Here is a 19241-nt window from a genome sequence, read left to right as displayed (position 1 = left end):
TCATCCTCCCCTGCACTGAGCACAGAGCTGAGCATAGCATAGAGGAATTCATTGTTTCAGCATCACCAGAACCCCAAAAGACCACGAAAAATGTTCTCTTAGGACAAACAACGTGTCACAGCAGCTGTAAACATCATTGAGAAAACCAGCAGAGACCAAGATTTCACACTAAAATCTCTTTCCAGGCATTTTTCAATATCAAACAAAAAAAAGCTCTCAAAACTTTTTTGGGGAAAAGGCTGCAATTTATGAATTGTTATTTAAATTAGGTAATCTGATAGACTGAAGTGCCTCTTTATACAACAAGGGCAATCAGCTTCCCGTCATCTATTTGGTGGACAATGGTAAGGTTTTACAGGAGGCTATAAATATTGACTATTTCCCCAAGTAATGCTGAAACACAGGTCTAAAACCATTATACTTAGTTTTGATACTCAACACAAATACTTACAATCTCAAATTCTGATCCTGCTCAGCAACTAAGGCCTTTGTGGACCCCAGTGTATCATTAGTACTTGCTGTGATCCGTATTAACAAAACTTCCCTGCTTTTACAACATTAAGGCAACCTCTTGCTGTGCGTATCTCCCTCTTTTCTCAGCTGGGATGGTAGGCAAGGCAGACACAAATCAAGCTAGAAACTGGGGCAGGATGGGGAAGAAGGGGAAATCTACCTTTACCAGCTGACAGCTTTCATGTAATAGGAGAATAAGTTGCACAGCAACATTCATGCTTCATTTCTCAGATACTTTTGTGGCAGGAACAAGAAAGGAAAGACGAAAGCTAAAGCAAAATCATCTCAGATCAATGCGCTGGACTACTTCCAATCTTTCAATCCTTTATTGCACAGAAGTGGAGACAAGACTGATTTGCCTTCCAAGGAACTGTGCTGCAGGCTGTAAAGATAAGAGCTGGGTTTTCAAGTAGGAGTTTAAAAAACTGAATTCTTGCTTCTGCATACAATGTGTGTTTAGTGAAGTATTTCAGTCCAAATAAAAGCCATTCCTGCTTCAGGTTAGACAGCAATTCAAATAATCAAGGCAACAACAATATCCTTGCCAGATCTTGAACATCATGTTCCCACTCTTGAATTTAAGCCATAAGCATCCTAGCAAGCAGAAAGAGCAGCTAAGTGATATGACAGACAGAAGTACTGACTTTCCAAATGGAAAGAGTTTATAGCTAGGCGATGACATGAAGATCTTAAGAGGAAAAAAAAAAGAAGTAAAAACCCCGGTATTTGAAGGTTATGGAACATTTAGAACAGGGATATTACAGCAAGAAAAAAAAGTATCATCAAGAAAGAGCTTCCTGACAGGAAGGTGCATTAAATTAAGAGTATTATCCCAAATGTCTTGCAGCAACTTGAATAGATTTTTGCATCTGAACAAACCCATGACGGAGTACTTTAAGAGCTACCTAATTCAGAAGCCTTAGAATCAAGCCGTGAAAGTGGATATACAGTATGGCCAAACAACGACCAAACGGGAGATGCAATACATTACTTTTAAATCTCTTCTAAAATGTCTGTGGACATTCTAGCTCTCCCTTCCCTCTCCACTGTGAACAGGTATCAATGCAGCTGTAAGTAACAATAAAATAAAGGGGAAAAAAATCTGCTCGGAATTCTTGTAGAGCTAAAGTTAAGCTGACATTAAAAACCAAAACATGCTGTTTGTTTTATTGCCCGTATTTATTCAGTTCACTTCTTTCCTTTATAGCCAGGTGCTAGGTATATGGATACCATTTGATATGTATGCAGTCGTCATTGAAAGCCTACATTTTCTTTGTAATACAAACTTTTAAACTTTTACTAAGGTTCAATACAGGGATGGCCACTAGGAATCAGAGTCGCAAACAGAATAGAGGGAGACTGTCACAGGCAGAAAGAAAATACAAACTACACACTGGAAAGACTCAGAATTTACCAAGATCCAGTGACAGGCAAATCTTGGTGGGAGATGCTGGAGATTTAGCGCTTCATAAATTCAGTTACACACATACACACACACATATCCCTGTGAGAAGCTGATCAGACATCTTTTAAACGACCTATTTGCCCTTCAACTCTCACTTGTCTCTAGAGTGTTAGACAGCTGTGCAATTCTGAGCAACTGACAATAAGGAATAATGAAACCAGTACGAAGTTTCTTCTTCTTTTCCCAAATTCAAATTCTGTTACTGCCTGTCAGCAAAATTTCACTGAGGTCAAAGAAGATTCAAGCCTTCACCAATCAGTACTTAAAAATCTGAGCACATCAAAACATTTTTCTTTTGGAGCCTGGAAGAGAAACCGTTGCACTGCAGATGGGACCCTAACTTAGACACAGGTCAGCAGATCTTTGAAACCTTGTTATTTTTAAAGTCCTGTTGTTTTCCCAACTAGGCTCCAGGTTTTTTGGATCCCTGGCTGATTTGAGAATGAAGGCAGGCAGTAAGAAGGAAGGGATTGTATCTTTTAAAAAGTTACCATTTCTGCAGCAGTCTTCTCTTGTACAAGACTTCTTTTCTAAAGGGTGAATGTATTTATAACCATGACTGTCTCACAGAAAAAAAGCTCTACCTGCATCATGTATAAAAAGATCTTAGAAATTGTTAGGAATACTGTCTGGTTTCTTGGATTATTCCCAGAATCTGTGCTACATAGCCTATGTATTCTCAGAATACATTTTGCAGTATTTACATTATTACCCATTCTCTGTTCATGACTGATAGTGACCTATATTTCACATAAGTTAAAACCTGTGTAATATTGAATTAATTTAATATAATGAACAAACATTTTACATATATATGACATACTGGTTGCATGAAGGGAGAATACATTTACAGTGACTGTAAGAATTACAGATACAGTTCCACAGAGCTGTTTTGTACTGAAATATCCCAGCACTATTATCTTATCTGTCTTCTTACATTTTCACATTACAACCACATATATTAATACTGTGCTTGTATCATTACAATTTTCTGGATATCAGGGATATTATCTTCATAATATGCTAATAGAAAAAGCATAATACAGAAAATAGTGTACAAGATCTTAGTTCTACACTAAAGGAGCACACGTGAATCCTGACCTGATAAGAAATACATACACATTGAAATTATAAAGCATAAGATGTTATGTGACAAAACTGGTGTTCAAAAATTATCGATATTACTAGGAGCAGAACATTACTTGTATCAAATACTCTCAGTCTTCTTTTAAGACACCTGACTACTCACAATAGAATACAGCATATAAGAAATCACTGCAAATAAGATGTACTAAGAAAAATAGATCTTAGTAAGTAATGATGAGAGATTTCTAGATTTACCTATAGCAAGTTCTCAAATATTCAGCAGAATTTAGCTTCATAGTACGGAAAGACTGCCATAGTACAGTATTCCATTACTGCATTAGCAATTAGCTTGTATTTTATCAGTTATCCTTGGGAACAGTAAATTTAAGTATTACTATGAGCTCAGCATTATGAAGGTACGTTTCTGAGGCTTAATGCAGTGAAAAGCCAGAGTACAGCAGCAGCATTTAGGCAGAACTGTAGCACAAGGAATACAGATGCCAGTGACAATATGGTGTACAATTAACACTTATCATTAGAAACATTCTCACAAACACAGCAGTATTAATGATAACTCCCATTTCCAAATCACTAATTTAAAAATATATACAGTACAATATAGACTATAGAATTATTCCAGTTTATATAAATTAATGACTGCTTAAATGCAAATGTGCCTCTTGGATATTTACAGTTTCCAGCTCCATGCAAAGCAATTAAATGATTTAGTCACTACATTTTAGAGGAAAAGCAAAAGGACTAACAAATGTTAGTTGAAAAATATTTTCATCACACTTTTCTAGGATTTTAGCATTCAGAAAAGAGACATTTTCTAGTCAATATTATCACAGCATTTTGTCCTACTGCTGCAGATAAAATAATTTAAGGAGTACATAATTATATAGTACCTTACCCTTTCTACCGGTGAACCATAGCATGCAATGACGAAACATAGCAGTGGCAGATGGCATTGGTGTTAGTAAATGTGAATAAAAGGATAATAGCAGAGAAATGGTGACTGGCAGACAAGACACAGAAATGTAGATGAAATGAATGCAAGCTGGTAAATCTTGAAGCAAAGCTCCACCGTTAAGCCAAATGCTGCCTCTAGTCTCCTCTTAATTGAGCATTAAGTTCTATTTGGATACAAATTGCAACCTTCAGACCAGTCTTGATTCTCTTCATACAGAAATGCATAATTGTATCTTGATAACGAAGATCAGAAACGTTTTGTAAGCGAAAGTCATAATCGGAAGCCCATTACTTTCTCCCCTTGAGTGATTTATTCTTTACATCTTTAATCTCCAAATCCTGCCAGAGCTACAGTCTCTTTCTAGCACATATGTATCCACTGCAGATGTAAATCCCTGCCTAACCTGCAGCACCCCTGAATCCAGAATGTTCTCAGTGTGCTCATTCATGCTGTTCTGTTGCCAAACATTTAAAATCATCCATCAAATACAAGTGGAATCTATTATAAGAAAAAACAATCTCTTCTTTCAGCTCACCCTGAAAATGGAAGGTTTTCTGATCAACAGTTATTGTGAAGGTGCTGTCGTCCTCATCGTCTATACCAATCACAGCTCCCTGTGAAACAAAGAACAAAATCCTGATAAGGCAAGCAGTGACATCAGCAGCATACACTCTATCACTACACCACTGGAATTTAAAAAGCATTGGCAAATTAGAAGCAAACTGAATACAGTAAAGAGCAGAAAGATTCTCTGTTTAGCCATAGGATGCAAGTCAGTTCTTTAAAATGAATTTTTAGTTGCAGGAAAACCCCAGTAATTATTTGTAAAACTGTGATTCTCTGGATAATAATATGCATCTTTTATTTTTGTAATGGAGGTGGCTTTACACTGCAGCATCATTAGAGTAAACAGTTTTCTACTACATTCCAACTTATATTTTAAAGAAGAATGGGGAGCAATATTTTGTAAGTACTTTCCATATATAAAAAAAATACTAATCCATAGTTAATCTACAAAAAAGAAGCTCTTGACCTGATTTTATCTACCAGCCTATAAAAACATAAATCATTCTAGTAGGATGAATGTGGCTTATCATGTCATGTCACTGGTACACTGCATGATCTAATTTTCAGTCCCTAAGTAAATATTAACAGTAAGTCAGCAGGATATATCAAAAGCAGATAGCTTTGTCTTCTAATTCCTCATGAATTATTAGAAGGAAATGCAAATAAACTATAAAGGCCATTTGCACTTGGCTATTTACAACTGTATCCGCATCTTCATTCCTGTCCCCCACCAAACACTTAATAAACAACACAGTTTCACCCAGGAGAAGATCACACTGAAAAAAGCTATTTCAGGCCTCTGCCATCTCCATGATAACATTTCATTCAAAAATCACCAATGGATTTACTCAGTTTCTCTTCTCCTTCTCCAGGAGACATAGCATCAGGATCTGTTTTATCCCTCTCCCTCCCACAAAACAGACAGACATCACTGGAAGGTGCACATATTTAAAGGCCAAATTCTGCCCTCACTGTCAGTGTAAACAGCATGTAACAGTAGTAGGAGTGCCTGAGAGTCTGTTCCAACAAGCGCTTCATTTCATTCAGCCAAGTATCACACAGCAACTGCAGAGTAGGGGGTCAGGTATATATCAAGCTGGCCAAAACATAAGAATTGTTCTGGTACAGATTTAGGGGCAGAGAGATCTGAATCAATCTTATTCACATGTGTTCTTCATAGCCTCTGTATGAGGTTTCTGGCCAATAGTACCAGCTCATGTATGGCTGAGACTATCACGGGCACCACAAGTCAGAGTGGAAGGAACAGGTCCTATTTAAGAATAGCACCAACCATATGTAATTCAAGGCTACATAGCAGGAAAGGATATCTCCAAACTGGTTTTTCTTCCCTTCGCTGCCAAAAATGTACCACTTCTCCAAACGAGTATCTTCCACATAGGCTGTTAAAGAACAGCTCTGTGATCACTATAAAAGAAGCACCTAAAAGTGTACGCAAGCCAGTATAATTCCAAATACTTTTAGTGCCAGGACATAGCAACAACCAGATGACTAGCCGTTACATTTGGAGACTGTCTGGTACTGATGCAGTGTCCCAGTGACATGACATGATGGGCCAGATTCATTTTGCCAGAATGAGGTTTTTTTAATATACCAATAGATAAAAACGCCTGGCAATTTAAGTACTTGTTTTGCTGCACAATAAATCAGAAGATCACTGCAAGTTCTACAATATCATTCTCTTCACCAGCTATGTCAAAAACCTCTAAGTCAGACACCAAGAACAAGATGAAGATATTCTCACCACCGAACACGGATAAAACTAACGCAAAGGCTAAAAAGTTCAGATTTGGACAGCTAAGTCCTGCCTCCATCCTGAGTGGTGGGAGGAAACTAAGGAGCAGGAAGAGCACACCACTGGCTGTGATCTCAGCACAAAGCTGTGTAAAGTGCACATGCTCTAATCACAATGCTAAGGCAAAGGCTCTGAGTGTAAGCATAGAAGATGCTTCTGTTGTCATGCAGATAATAAATATAAACAAGTAAAACTAGAGTGCAAAAGTTTAAGTGTGTATTCCAGAAAACTTCAGCATAGTACAGATGACAGATTCCTCCAGGAACACACCTTCCTACATACACCATGCCAGTCAACAAAAGAATTTGAAGATGAAACTTCAGGCCTATGAAATGTGTATCAAGAGCAAAAAGGTGAGGAACAAGCTTTTAAAAAAACATTCAAGAAAAAAAGGAAGTATTTTAGTCAAATTGCTTAAATTACATGTTTGTTTATGTTCACACCTACAGTTAAAAATCAACAATTACTCTAAACAGAAAACCTGTCTGATAGAGTTTCAGACTGCAGGGGCCCATCTGTTCAGCTACTGGTATCACTGTCATCTGCCAGAAGAGCTGCTTTACAAAAGCAGAAGAAAGAAAGATTCCTTCTACCTTCAGAAAAGAACCACAGACACATTCAGAGAAGGGATGGGGAGAGTCAGCAAACCTTCAGAAAACTCCTAAGAGTAATTGGGGGTGGGAGAGTAGCAGATGTGGGAAGAAAAAGGGATTGTTTTACGTTAAATACATATAAAGATGGATCATGCAATATTGAACAGATTGTTCACTTTTAATATTTCTTAAACTGACAGGCTGAGGCCAACCCCCACACTGACAGGCTCACAACACTATTAAAGCAGGCATGGTTTTTCAGACTAAATTTTTCTGCACAATGCAAAAAACATTCTCAGCAATCACTGGGAATGTCACATTTTAGACAGCAGTTTGAGTTTACGTTGCCCTTAAAGAAATTCTGAATTAAGATATCAATACACTAACTAAGGGAAAGTGCAAAAAAGTCATCTGGAATCCAAAATAATGGAGATTCTCTGTCTGAGACTCAAAAGGCTATAGGTACCCCTTTATTAGGCCCACAGAAAGACTAGAAAGGAGTAACGATGGAGGGAATAACTGGAAGAAGCAGAGCCCTGCTGCAACACTTATGTGTCAGATCACAGATCCCCTTCCCTATACTTCTCTTTGATTTGGACTCAAAACGCTTCAATTCATACCCATCATCCTCCTGACTCCTTCCCCCTATTTACATCACCTTTTCATAAGATTGATGCACGCTATAACCAGAGATTCTTTGAATGGGAAAAAATACAGAAAAAGGACTTGTGCAAGAAATAGTTTTGGCACATACATGACGACAAGGTAGAAACTGGGCATGTGCAAAGACATCACAGCATTCCTACCTCACTTCAGTGTCATTTCAAGCAACAACAGCAGCACTCAAAGTTAAATGTCCCAAGCCAGAGTGCCTCAAACAGGTAACACTCAGCTTTTCCACTCTATATCTTTTTACCTCTGTTTCCCCAATTTGTACTCCCCCCAGGTTCAAAATGTTGCCGGCTGCACTCTTCCTGCCCTTTCCAGTCCTCCTTTGTTTCACTAAGCTCAAACACAGTCAAGTAGCAGGCCTAAAGAGTGTCCTACTGGCAGAGGGGAGAACACAGTAAGAGAATAAAGGCAAATCAGGACAGAAGGAACCAGTTTTGTGATGACTTCTGTAGGCACAGAACATAAATGCATATACATATGTATCTCCATACTCAAAGAAATGAGAACTGCAAACAGCAACTTTTCACAGCATGCCACTACTCACCCATCTTACTGGCATATAATGCTTTTTTGATACTATGTATAAAATGTATAGTATAATGCTTTTATACAGTATCTAACATTATAGAATACAATTAGCCCAGCGGGTCACTTGACCTCTAATGTTTTCTTTCTTTAAATACTTTCACTATTTCAGTAATTTGCTGAGTCAGGAATAGAGCCCAAACCTCAAAAGTCTCCTTGCAGTGCTCTCCATTAGGCCATATTACACACAGTAAGTCATTAAGTGCTGAATAAAACAACACTTACCCTGAGTCTAACACATCCCCGGCGTGATCCTCTCATCATTTTGTCTTTTGACTGAAACAGAAAACAAACAGATCACTGGATTAACAAATACAGCAAGAATAAGCAAGGAGAAAGCTAGTTTTTCAGAACAACCCAGAAAAGCATTTTTGTATAATGTTGTACTGACTAATTAAATGAGATGCAACTTCTGTTACAAAATAGGTTAGTTCTCACACAAGAAAAAGTACACCACCATGGTATGAAAAAGTCATCCTTCAAAAATAAGAATACAATCCCACTTCAAGAAGTTTTGTAGATACCTTGAGGAAATGTTTAGAAGATAACAGTCCACACCTTTACAGAACATCAAAAGAAGTGAAGAAGAAAGGAATTAGGAAATACTAAAAATTGACAGTATTCTGATTTAAATCTTCCTCCTTTCTCTCCTACTCTCAGAAAAGTGTCCATACAACAAAATTCAGCTGTGCAGGCAGAGTGGTACAAATGAAATTAGATCTCTCTCAGAAGTTTCCCAGATTCACACCCCTTTTCATACAAATACAAACTTAATGTTTAGACAGGTTTCTCTGTCTGCTTCCTGGATAGTACAGCCTGCTCTCATTAAAACAGGTAGCAAAGCTATGTTTATAGCCATTCAAGCAGTAAGAGCCCACACTGAAAACAGGACTCCTATGTCCATGACTTGTGCTCATACCTGCAGACTAGCCTACCTTGCTGCTAAATCTCTGAATCTCTTCTTTAGTATCTGTTTGAAGTACTGACAAGAGAATTCCAAGGTGAATAAACTCAACCCCCCCAAACAGGCAATTCTAAACAGACAACTCACTTCTAGCTTGAAATTGTGGTATCTAGAACTTCCAGCTATTCCCACCACTGACTCGGGTAGATTTGTCAATAACTTTCTGCCAATGTCATAAGTGTTGCTGGCAATAGTGGCAAGCCCAAGTAGCACACACACACACAAACACTTTAAGATAAAGAAAAAAGAAAAACATTTTGGTCATCCTAAATACTAAGTTTTCTGATAGATGTATCTGTTTTATAAATGATAAATTACACGCCACTGCAGCCTCAACTGCAAAGGTAGTTTTGCCTAATACAACTCCTCCTCTCTTACCATCCAAATATTCAAGCTATATTCTTTCAGGTCACCAAAACACAGCTATTACTGGTGTCCCATGAACAGATTGTCTTGTTGTTATCATCTCAAAATACCCACTTCTTTCTAATAGTATCTTAACAATTCCATCTAGACAATATATTGATGTGACTATGACCAGCCCTATTTTCACTGAAGCCACTAGACAATGAACTCTTACTGATAACAATGAAAAAAAAAAAGACAGGAATGAGAACTATCAGTCTTAACAGCAACAAATTATTCTTCATCTGCTACATATTTGAGATACAGCCACAAGGAAAGCATGAAGCAGTCACAGCAAGTCATATTCACTAAAGATAATTTAAAAATATAGTAGTCAGCACTTCAAATAATGTTTTTGCTGAACTCTCATTCAACTCAGTCTCTAATTTGTCAAAGTTGTCTTCTGAATGTTAGAAACCAACAGAATTAATCTACTTGTTTTCACATCAATATAGGTTAGCTGGTCAAAATGAAATGGAAGTAAAGACCAGCAGTGCATCCATAATGTATTCTAGAGATATATAATTTCTTTGTAGATTTCCTGAATGAAAGCTTCTACATAGGGAAGATGTAGGATCCAAGAAAGGATCTAGAAACAAAGTTACTGCAATAATTTCCCATCGGAAATTGTATATACTTAGGACACACCTCACTAGAGGTATGCTATATATACACACTATACTAGAGGTATAGTATGCTGCCTTGAGAGTTCTCTTAAAATGGGAGGACACTACTGAGAGCCTATTACTCCCTCTGGTGGTTTTAAGAAGAAATATCGGCACAATCTTGGTAAAGAAAATATCTCGACTGAGGCTGCAACTCTGCAGCAGCTGAAAGAAACCTACCAGGGGTCTGGCTGTCCGGATGGCACAGCCCAGGTCCCGCCGTATGCCAGGGAAGCACTCCCAGCTTGCTGTACTGAGCACAGGCATGGAACCAAACCAGACAAAAACCAAAGGCAGCGAAAGAGACATTCATTTTGGTTTGCTTTAGATCCCTCAACCTGCTAAATGAAGGGATCATGAGAGCTAGCCCTAGTGCAAGGGAGGGAATAATCCCAACAGCTCTGCTTTCCATTGTGCGGACTGACTATCAGCTCAACTGCAAAAGATACTGTAAAAGCTTTTCTTTTTTATAAATCACATTTTAAAGGAATGAAAATTAAGTTTAAACATTATAATGTTCCTAGTCTGCAAAAAGATTCACAAGATAAATCACAGGTTCAGAGTGTGGTCCTATATACTTACAATTTTTCCATCTTCAGACAGAGCTTTAATTGGTTAATACCAATTATAACAAAGTGGTAAATCTAATTCATTCCACCTAAGTGGACTAAATCACCCATCATTCCAGTATCCGAACTCCCTGTGCACTAAAGCATGCAGCTATCATCGCACATAGTACTGCATTCTCTCATCGGAATACAGCAGATCTTTTACTGACTGCTGCAGGAGAGTACTTTAAAACAGAACTCGGCTGACATTTTATATTTGCCCCCACCTCCAAAAGGAAACACAATTCAGACAACTTCAACTTCCCCTTAGAGCATTACATTTTACCCTTGGGTTGAGATTCGAGATGGGTATCCAGTATGTCCTCTACTTGGTCAAGTATTCTTGGATAAATGAAGCCATCCTGTAACTGTTTAGAGGAATGATTCTATTTCACTAAACAAAATCTCATACAGCACAAAGATACCTCTGAACGGCTAATAAAAAAGTCACATTTTACTTTCTGTATGTAAAGTTTTAATATGCAGCTATCTTTTTCCAGTCATCAGCTTTATAACCAGACAAAATGACATTTTCAATAAACTTTGAGCACACAGTGTACTGATTTTGATGATAATGGACTTGAACAGGTTACAAGCAGACATCAACATGAGATAAATTTTAGCTGAAACTCTAATAAAAGTCTGTAAAAATGAACAAAGCAATACAGTATTACTGCCTGGGGAATGTAGGTATCTCCCCCCAAAATAGGGCCTTTATTGGTTTCTTTTTACATCCACACAGTGAAGCTGATCGAATACAGAACTGACCTAACATATTTCAGGCAACCTACAATTTCTTCGAGTAATGAAAATAATACCTGAGTCTATTAAAAACAAATCAAAACTAACATCCTAACCTCCCAAAAGCCCTCAGCCCTAGAGCGCTTTTGGGCTTTTTTTTTTAGCCATAGAACTACTATGATTTCATTTGAAATTAGCTGTTCCATGGGTATTTTAAGATTTCACTCTAAACCCCAGCGGCTGCCTGCCTCCAAAACTTCCCAGACACAAGTTCTGCTTGTGCAGAAGTGCACAGAACTTGAAGAGGTACATTTTTGACTCACACAGTGCTGTCAAGGAAGTCTCTGACATAAGTAAACAGATGACCAAAACCACTTATGACATTTATTTCCCATTGGGGATAAAGAACCTGGAACAAGCTCTGTTCATAAACGCTGATTTTTGCAGTTTAACTACATTTACCGGAGAAGCTTTAATTTGGATCACTTCCCATAGCAGTTATGCCTCTCATCAAATGCTAAGGCAACTTTTCTTTTTCAAGCAGAAATAAACCCCAACAATTTGAAAACTACATGCTGTTCCAAGCCCACCATTCCCCTAGCTCCCAATGTAAGGCCCAGTCCTAGGCAAGGGCCTGTTTGAGCACAGCGACAGCATCTAACAGCCATGTTGTTTCTGTAGCTAAAGCTTTGACTTTTGTGGATGCGGCCATAAAGCAGGAACCAAAACACTGCAGCAGGAACTGAGGACACCACTGGGGCTCATTTAACCCAAACAGATGCCATGCATGTCTGAAAAAGGTAAGGCAGCAACTTCTGGTTCCTGACATAGAAAAGCATTACACTGCTTATAGGATCCTACAAGAAATAAATGTGAGAGGCCTTAGCTGGATCAAGGTGCAAAAGCAGCACAGGCACAGCCTAAACAGCTTTAATCTGCAATGGGACTGGGTACCTGATCACCTTTTCAAATTCCTAAATATTGTAATTGCTATTAAAAGTTCATACTATATAATTCTAAGCTATTTTAAATAAAGCTTATTCATTAAATTGTCTCTCTCCTCTGACAATTCACTGGCTTATCAGACTCAACTTAAACTGCTCCATTCCTAACCTGCATTGAGGAAAGACTTCTAAGTAGCTAGAAACCTTCAACTAAATTGTAATCTAACAACAACAAAAATTGATCCTCTACATTGCTACTGGTTTTATTTTGCACACACTAAAGAAAATATCAAAAACATGCAACAGATGAGATTTTGCAGGCAAGCAAACAGATTTAGTACTGAACTATTTTCTCTGGATCCAGTTAGCATGTACCTGTGCTCCTCTGATTTCGCGAACTGCACTTATCTTGATCCAGATCCTACATGAGCACCCAACTACGCTTCACCAAATCAATGGAGCAGACAACATGGCTGGCTTTGAGAGGCCAGAGGACATGCAGTTCAGAGTGCTGGGACAAAATGAACCCATCAAATATTTTTGAACAAATATGAACAGTCACATTATGTTCATATGGATGAGCAATACCAATTGACATGCACTGCAAAGTGATGATCAAGTATTGGGAGACCTTAAAACGAGACCCACAGCCTAACAATGGAAGAGGAGTCAACTACTTAAGTTATAATCCTATAGCAATTTATTCAGTGCATCAAAACCTGTGATACAAAGTTAAAACTATGTACAAAATTCAGTTTAGTGTTGCGTAATAGCCATCAATATTTTTTATCCTGTGCCCAAAAATTCAGAATTCTTTTTATTATTATACCTAAAGTCTGCTTACAGTTTTGTCTGTTTTTCTTAGACTCACTGAGCTATTTGCAGTGCATGTGACAGATCAAGTTATTACAGGAAAAAGTGCTGCCTTGGCTGAGAATGGAAATCAGAGACCTCAAAGGGAATGTTTATGAAAAAGCAGATGGGTTTTTTCCTGTTTTCTTGGGATTTTTGCCACAGCTGTTGATTGAGAAACTGTATCTGGAAAAAGCAGCAAAACGCATTGAGCTGAAAGTCTCTACTATAGCTGAAAGTCTCTACTACTGAGCCATGACTCCAGCTTCAGAAGCATCATTTAAGATCAAGTCAACAAGATTTGAGTTCACCAGCAAAGATCCATGAAACTGCTGCAAAATTGGAGCCCCCCTGTTCAACATCTGGACTGTACAATCCACAAGCAGTTCTTCAACTCAGCACAACCAGTATTAAAGTTGCTAACTAGCAGCAATCTTTAAAGAGCGCGAGGAGACAAATATTTTTACACCACCACAACTGCTTCCTCCCAACGACTGTTTTCACACAGATTTTGCTTCTGAAAGCATTCAACCAGCATTAAGTTTTTAGAAGTAGTTTGATGGAATGATTATAAAACAACAGAATATCTAACCATTTAAATCTCTTCTTCAGGCATTTGCTGGCACAAGAACTGTTAAGATGGTGAGAGGCTACCCAGTTTTGTTTCAAAAATAGACACTATGGAGTTGTCATACACAACAATTTTTTCTTGCGACCCTCATTCACTATACAAGGCAGCTGTTTGTCTACAACATTTTGAACAGTTCTCCTTTCAATACCACCAAATATCACACAGAGTTTTAAAATATTTAAGGAACTGACCTTCCCATCTACTAGTCCTGGGTTTAGCATTGTTTGCACGGCTGTGGAAGTTCTGCTTGCAATTTATTATACAATTAAAGTATTTATTTAAAGAGCACACTTAAAACAAGAATTTAAATCAGATTTTCAACCTTGAGGGGGTTCTCTGGATTATTTCTGCAGGATTCCCAAAGGTAATCAAGGCTATAGCTGATGTGTATTTAAGACAGCACTTCTGCCAGAAAACACAAACAAAAAGCAAATTGCATTCAACTCCCTCTTCCTCCCTAGCCATTTCTTTGTCTCCATGCTATCTTCCAGTACAATGCCAGCACACATTTTTACACTGACATACAGAACACAAACAACAGAACAAATTCAGCTGAAAAAATAAACCAGCAGAGTTATTTTTCAGCTGGAATCCAGCTCATGGAACAACTTTACAGCTTCTGTGCCAGCAGAAGGCAGAAATGAGCCACTTCCAGACTCTTCTGCTAAGTATTGTCTGTGCGGTCAACTACACACCAAAAACCCCATAGTGCTTCAGTAGACTTACATTTGTTATACCTTCAAGAGAAAACATTGGTGGATTAAAAAATCAAGGAATACTGAAGGGCAAAAAAAGAAGTAATTCACCAAAGCATTGGTGAAACCGATCCAAAAGTGGTACCAGCCACTTATCATAAAAGTAATCCATAAATTTAAATCTAAATTTCATAAATTTATAACAATACATAAATTTAAACAAATGTAATTATAAGCTAATTTCTTTCTATTCTGAAAGAGAAAAAAAGCCCCACAAGCTACAGAAGAAGTGGGAAAAAAGTGAACAGAATTTTCTGGTATTGTAAAAAGCCTTCATGGAAATGCATGTGAGAAACATCTCCATTCACACTTGCAAAGAGTACTTCTAGTGTTCACCGCAATACAACTAAGTAGAGAGGAAGGAAAACACAAATGAAACCAGAAATAAGCGTGAACATTAAATCAGCTTTTTTTTTCTGACTCATACTTGATGTAAAATCTTTTGCCTTACTCCTTGAAAGTTCTAATTAGGTCAAAAATGTAAATTTAATTGAATTAATTTGCTTTTGATTTATGCATCCAAAAACGTATTTAGGTTAATATCTACTCATTTTACCAAAAGACAAAGCATACTAATTTAGATGCTCTAGGGTTTTTCCTCCCTCCAAGTGCAATACTATTGTACGCTAACTCTGTTTGAATGCTTATTCCACATTAGGGGTACTTTTATGCAGCCTATTTTAAGTTACTACCAAAGAAGATGAAGTACAACTGTGCAAGGACACACCTATGAGGAGCCCTACATTTCTAGATCTGGCTCTGATGGAAAGTTCAGCTGCATCAGAAATTATTACCCTGCACTTTTCCACTGATCCTCTGCCAAAGGTTAATTGGCCATTGGATCTACTGGAGCAAGGGTTTCCTACAAGCACAACTTTCTGGATTGAAATGGGCTGAAGAATTTGGAGATGTGATGAGAAGGTAAAAGGTGATCAGCTAATGGCAATCTCTCCCATCAGCAAAACTCTTTCCAGGTTGCAAGTCTATACAGCCAGGCTGAAACAATCTCAGCCTACCCCGCCCATGCGTTATGCTCATAAGGAAGGGCCAGTTTCAGGCTCAAAAATCATTCAATTATGCTTACAGCAAGGCAATTATACAGCTTCAGACTGAAACAGGCTCGAGGGGAATGGAATACGCGACCCTATGTACCTGATCACAGAGATAAGCCTTTAATTCAAAATACAAGTCTGCATATACAGAATCACATCAGGCCATTTCCCCGCATAAATACATAGCCAAATCTGCTAACATTCCAAATTAATGATGCTTATAAATTATAAGCAGCCTTATAAACTACCAGTCAGGAGTTATTAGTCTAAAACTAAAGGTAGAGCTGAAAGAAGCAGTATCCCACCACCTTCTCAACGCTAATATTAGTACTCGTGAGGTATGCGGTCAACTGGGACTTGATCTGAATTGTCTTTCAACCCCTTGCTCTGACCCTGCAGCCCTATGAGTAATCATGCAGCACACATGGAGCAATGTGCATGCTGAGGGATCAGCTGTTTTGGCAGCCAGTCTTTCAACACAATACACACCCTAAGGTACAAGAACGAATTCAGATGTCTAGAAAATGGCATAACAAGTACGTTACAGACATATGTGCGGAAAAGATAGCACATGGGTAAGGAAAGCATTCTGAAGTAAATGTTAACTGCAGGCATTTCTTAATGGTAAAGGCACAGAAAGCAGAGAACATGATTTGATTTCTTGAACCCAACTTTTTAGGACAGGTAGTTAGAAACCAGGATTTTTAAATTTGTGGACTAAAAGTTATTATAATAAAAGAGAACATAATAAATTATTCAAACTGAAAGTGTAATGCATATGTAGGGATCATATCATAGGAAATAATGAAATACAGAAAAGTTATTTTTATTAAAGAGGTGAAGACCATAGAATGGAAGTCAGTGCAATAACCAGAATTATTATTATTATACGCACTAGTCATCAGTAAATGTTTCTATTTCTGAGGCTGAAATAAGTGACTGAGCACTTATTTCAGCTGAAGTATTAAGTGACTCTGCACCTTGGACCTCTACTTGGACTACGGTCACTAATTCATCTCAGTCAAACAGCTGGCATTTGAACAGCCATTAAACAGCACTTTCGTTTCTCCATCCAGACTCCAGGTGAGGAATTTTGAACCTATATGAACCAAAATTGTTTGAGAGTCTGTAACTGTTATCCTTTACCAACTCCTAGGTCTGGAGAGATCAGCTCTCTCCTTGTAGGGCTGTAAATCCAGATCTAGGGGGGGGGGGAAGAGTTTTATATGCAATCCTTCTGCATGAATAAAGCTTTACAGGCAGCATGATACTCCAAGTTACTTGCTGTAAATCTAATACAACTTACTACACGTTAAATGTGTATTCGTTTTAGCCAGACTGACAGACTAATAGGAATTGCTCTGTGTCACAAAAACTCATCTATGCACGCGGTTATCCTTCTCATTTAAGGGCATGTCCTTGAAAAAAATGATTCGTACTGTTAAATTATTTGTAATTTAATTCACATTTTTATGTAAGAAGCTGAAGATGCAAGTCGGGACCTGCCAGTGATTACAATAAAAAAGAAGCCAAGGAACACACGACTGTTACTACACTGCACTTTAAAAGTTAGTGCTTCAAAGTACGAAGTCCTCAAGGGAAACAGGAAAGTCAGTCCCGAACCGGGAAGCGACCCGCTTGTCGGCAGCGCACCGGCGGTAACGCGTCCGTGACCGGGAGGGACCGAGCCCAGCGCTGCTCCTGAGGCGAGCGGCGCGCGAAAGCAACACCTCCTCGGGCCCGCCGCCTGGGCGGAGCGGACACATCAGGGCGACAGCAACTTCCCGCCGGACAGAGAGGACAGCACCGAGACAGCGACACCCGGGATCCCGGGGCCATGGCCGAGCCAGCCCCGCTCCCCTGGGGCAGGGGGGCCGCCACCCACCCGGGGGCCGTGAGGAGACCAACGGCCGCTCCCGCCCAACGACCCCGCCCCGGAGGCGCGCACCCTGCCCCCGCGCCGCCGCCAACAATAACAGCGCCCCTCGCCCCCACCGGTAAATCTCCCCGCAGCGCCACCCCATTGGCTGCGCCCGCCGCCTCCTCCTTCCCCATTGGCTGCCCGAACACTCACACCGCCCCGAGTCCCCTCCCCACCCCCACCCTGCGCCTCAGCCGGTCCACCCGGCTCCTCACCCGCCCGACCCGCCGCTGCCCCTCACCGTGTAGTAGGAGAGGAGCCCGGCGTTGTAGTCCAGCACGAACCAGCGGTACTGCCAGCCCTTCATGACATTGGTCCATTTGCTCAGCGGGCCCTCCATGATAGACGCCATCTTAGGCACCGAACCGGCACCGCCACGCACCCAGCCCGTGCGGCGAGGGGAGCTGGGGAGAGACACAGCGGCGGCTGCCAGCAGGGACGGGGCGCGGCACGCAGCGAGGGGGCGGGGACAGAGGCCACGCTTCCCCGAGGGGAGGCGGGGGAAGGGGCGTGGCTTGCGTGCGCAGCGGGCACGCGCGGGGAGGCGGTGAGGGGCGGGCGGGAAGCGTGTGGTGAGGGGAGAGCGGGGCGGGGGAGCCCGTGTCCTCCGGGGTGGGCTGGCTTAATGGGTGCTGCCTGAGCGCCCTGAGGTGGTGGGGTATCCCCTCACGGCTCAGGGGAGGCAGAGGGCGCGGCGTGAGGGTGGGCTGCGCGGTGGTGAGGTGAGGGCGCGACGCCGTGGTGCGTCGGTTGTGTGAGGGAGGGAGGGAGGGAGGGAGGGAGGGAGGGAGGGTGTTAAGGTGTCCCCTTCAAATACTTGGCGCCACGGCAGCTTTTGATTTCTCTCGCTGTTGTGCTTGTCCCTGTGGTGGTTGCCTGTCCAGAGCGGATGTTGGGCTTACAAATCGAGTCCCAGGGCCTGGGTCTGTTATTGAAGGGGCCACATGGCCAGAGCGTGTAAAAAAAAAAAAAAAAAAAAAAAAAAAAAAAAAATTAAGGACTTGAGGTAACCTCTTAATGGTAAAGCTTGTTTAAATGGGATACAGCTTTCCTGTGAGCTGAGCCAAGAATGTGGAATGATTTCCCCGGGAGCTGTGGACAATTGTAAATGTGGTGTTCAGTGCGAGGCATGTTTCTGGCACTGATGTTCTCTGACAAGTACGTAACTTCACTTGTACTTCAACATGAGAACTTCAAAGGATCCATAGAGATACTCATGTTGCTTCCTAGGGATAAGCAATATAGCAGCAGAAACAGTGTGTTTACCATGAGGTTTGTGTTTGTTATTCAGTCTTTACAGTATTCATGGAATAGCGTCTTTTCCTTTTTTGTTTTTCACCAACTATAAACCTGTGTCGCATTTTCTGTTTAGGATTTTAATATAAAAATACCTTTATAGTAGGGCTGAAATAGGTCCAGTGTCTTACAACACTGCA

At 40.1% G+C, this 19241-nt stretch overlaps 1 protein-coding gene across 5 annotated transcripts in view; it reads right to left on the bottom strand.

Annotated features, from left to right (window-relative positions):
- OSBPL9 (oxysterol binding protein like 9) overlaps positions 1-18287 on the bottom strand; it is a 62459-nt gene extending 44172 nt beyond the window's left edge. For 2 of the 5 annotated variants that reach the window (XM_030495401.1, XM_030495403.1), the window contains exons 1-3: positions 18047-18265; positions 8493-8543; positions 4573-4651 (exon numbers count right to left, since the gene is read on the bottom strand). In XM_030495401.1, the coding sequence (XP_030351261.1) occupies positions 4573-4651; positions 8493-8543; positions 18047-18157 (241 nt within the window). In that variant the 5' untranslated portion in view covers positions 18158-18265. Of the gene's footprint in view, positions 1-3319; positions 4656-8492; positions 8544-18046 lie in introns of those variants that run through there. The other 3 variants (XM_032920125.1, XM_032920126.1, XM_032920127.1) reach the window with 3 other exon arrangements.
- Positions 18288-19241: the final 954 nt, after the last annotated feature.

Source organism: Strigops habroptila, chromosome 8, assembly GCF_004027225.2.
Source record: "Strigops habroptila isolate Jane chromosome 8, bStrHab1.2.pri, whole genome shotgun sequence".
NCBI classification, from domain to species: domain Eukaryota; kingdom Metazoa; phylum Chordata; class Aves; order Psittaciformes; family Psittacidae; genus Strigops; species Strigops habroptila.
This window is presented reverse-complemented; position numbering and strand designations above follow the sequence as displayed.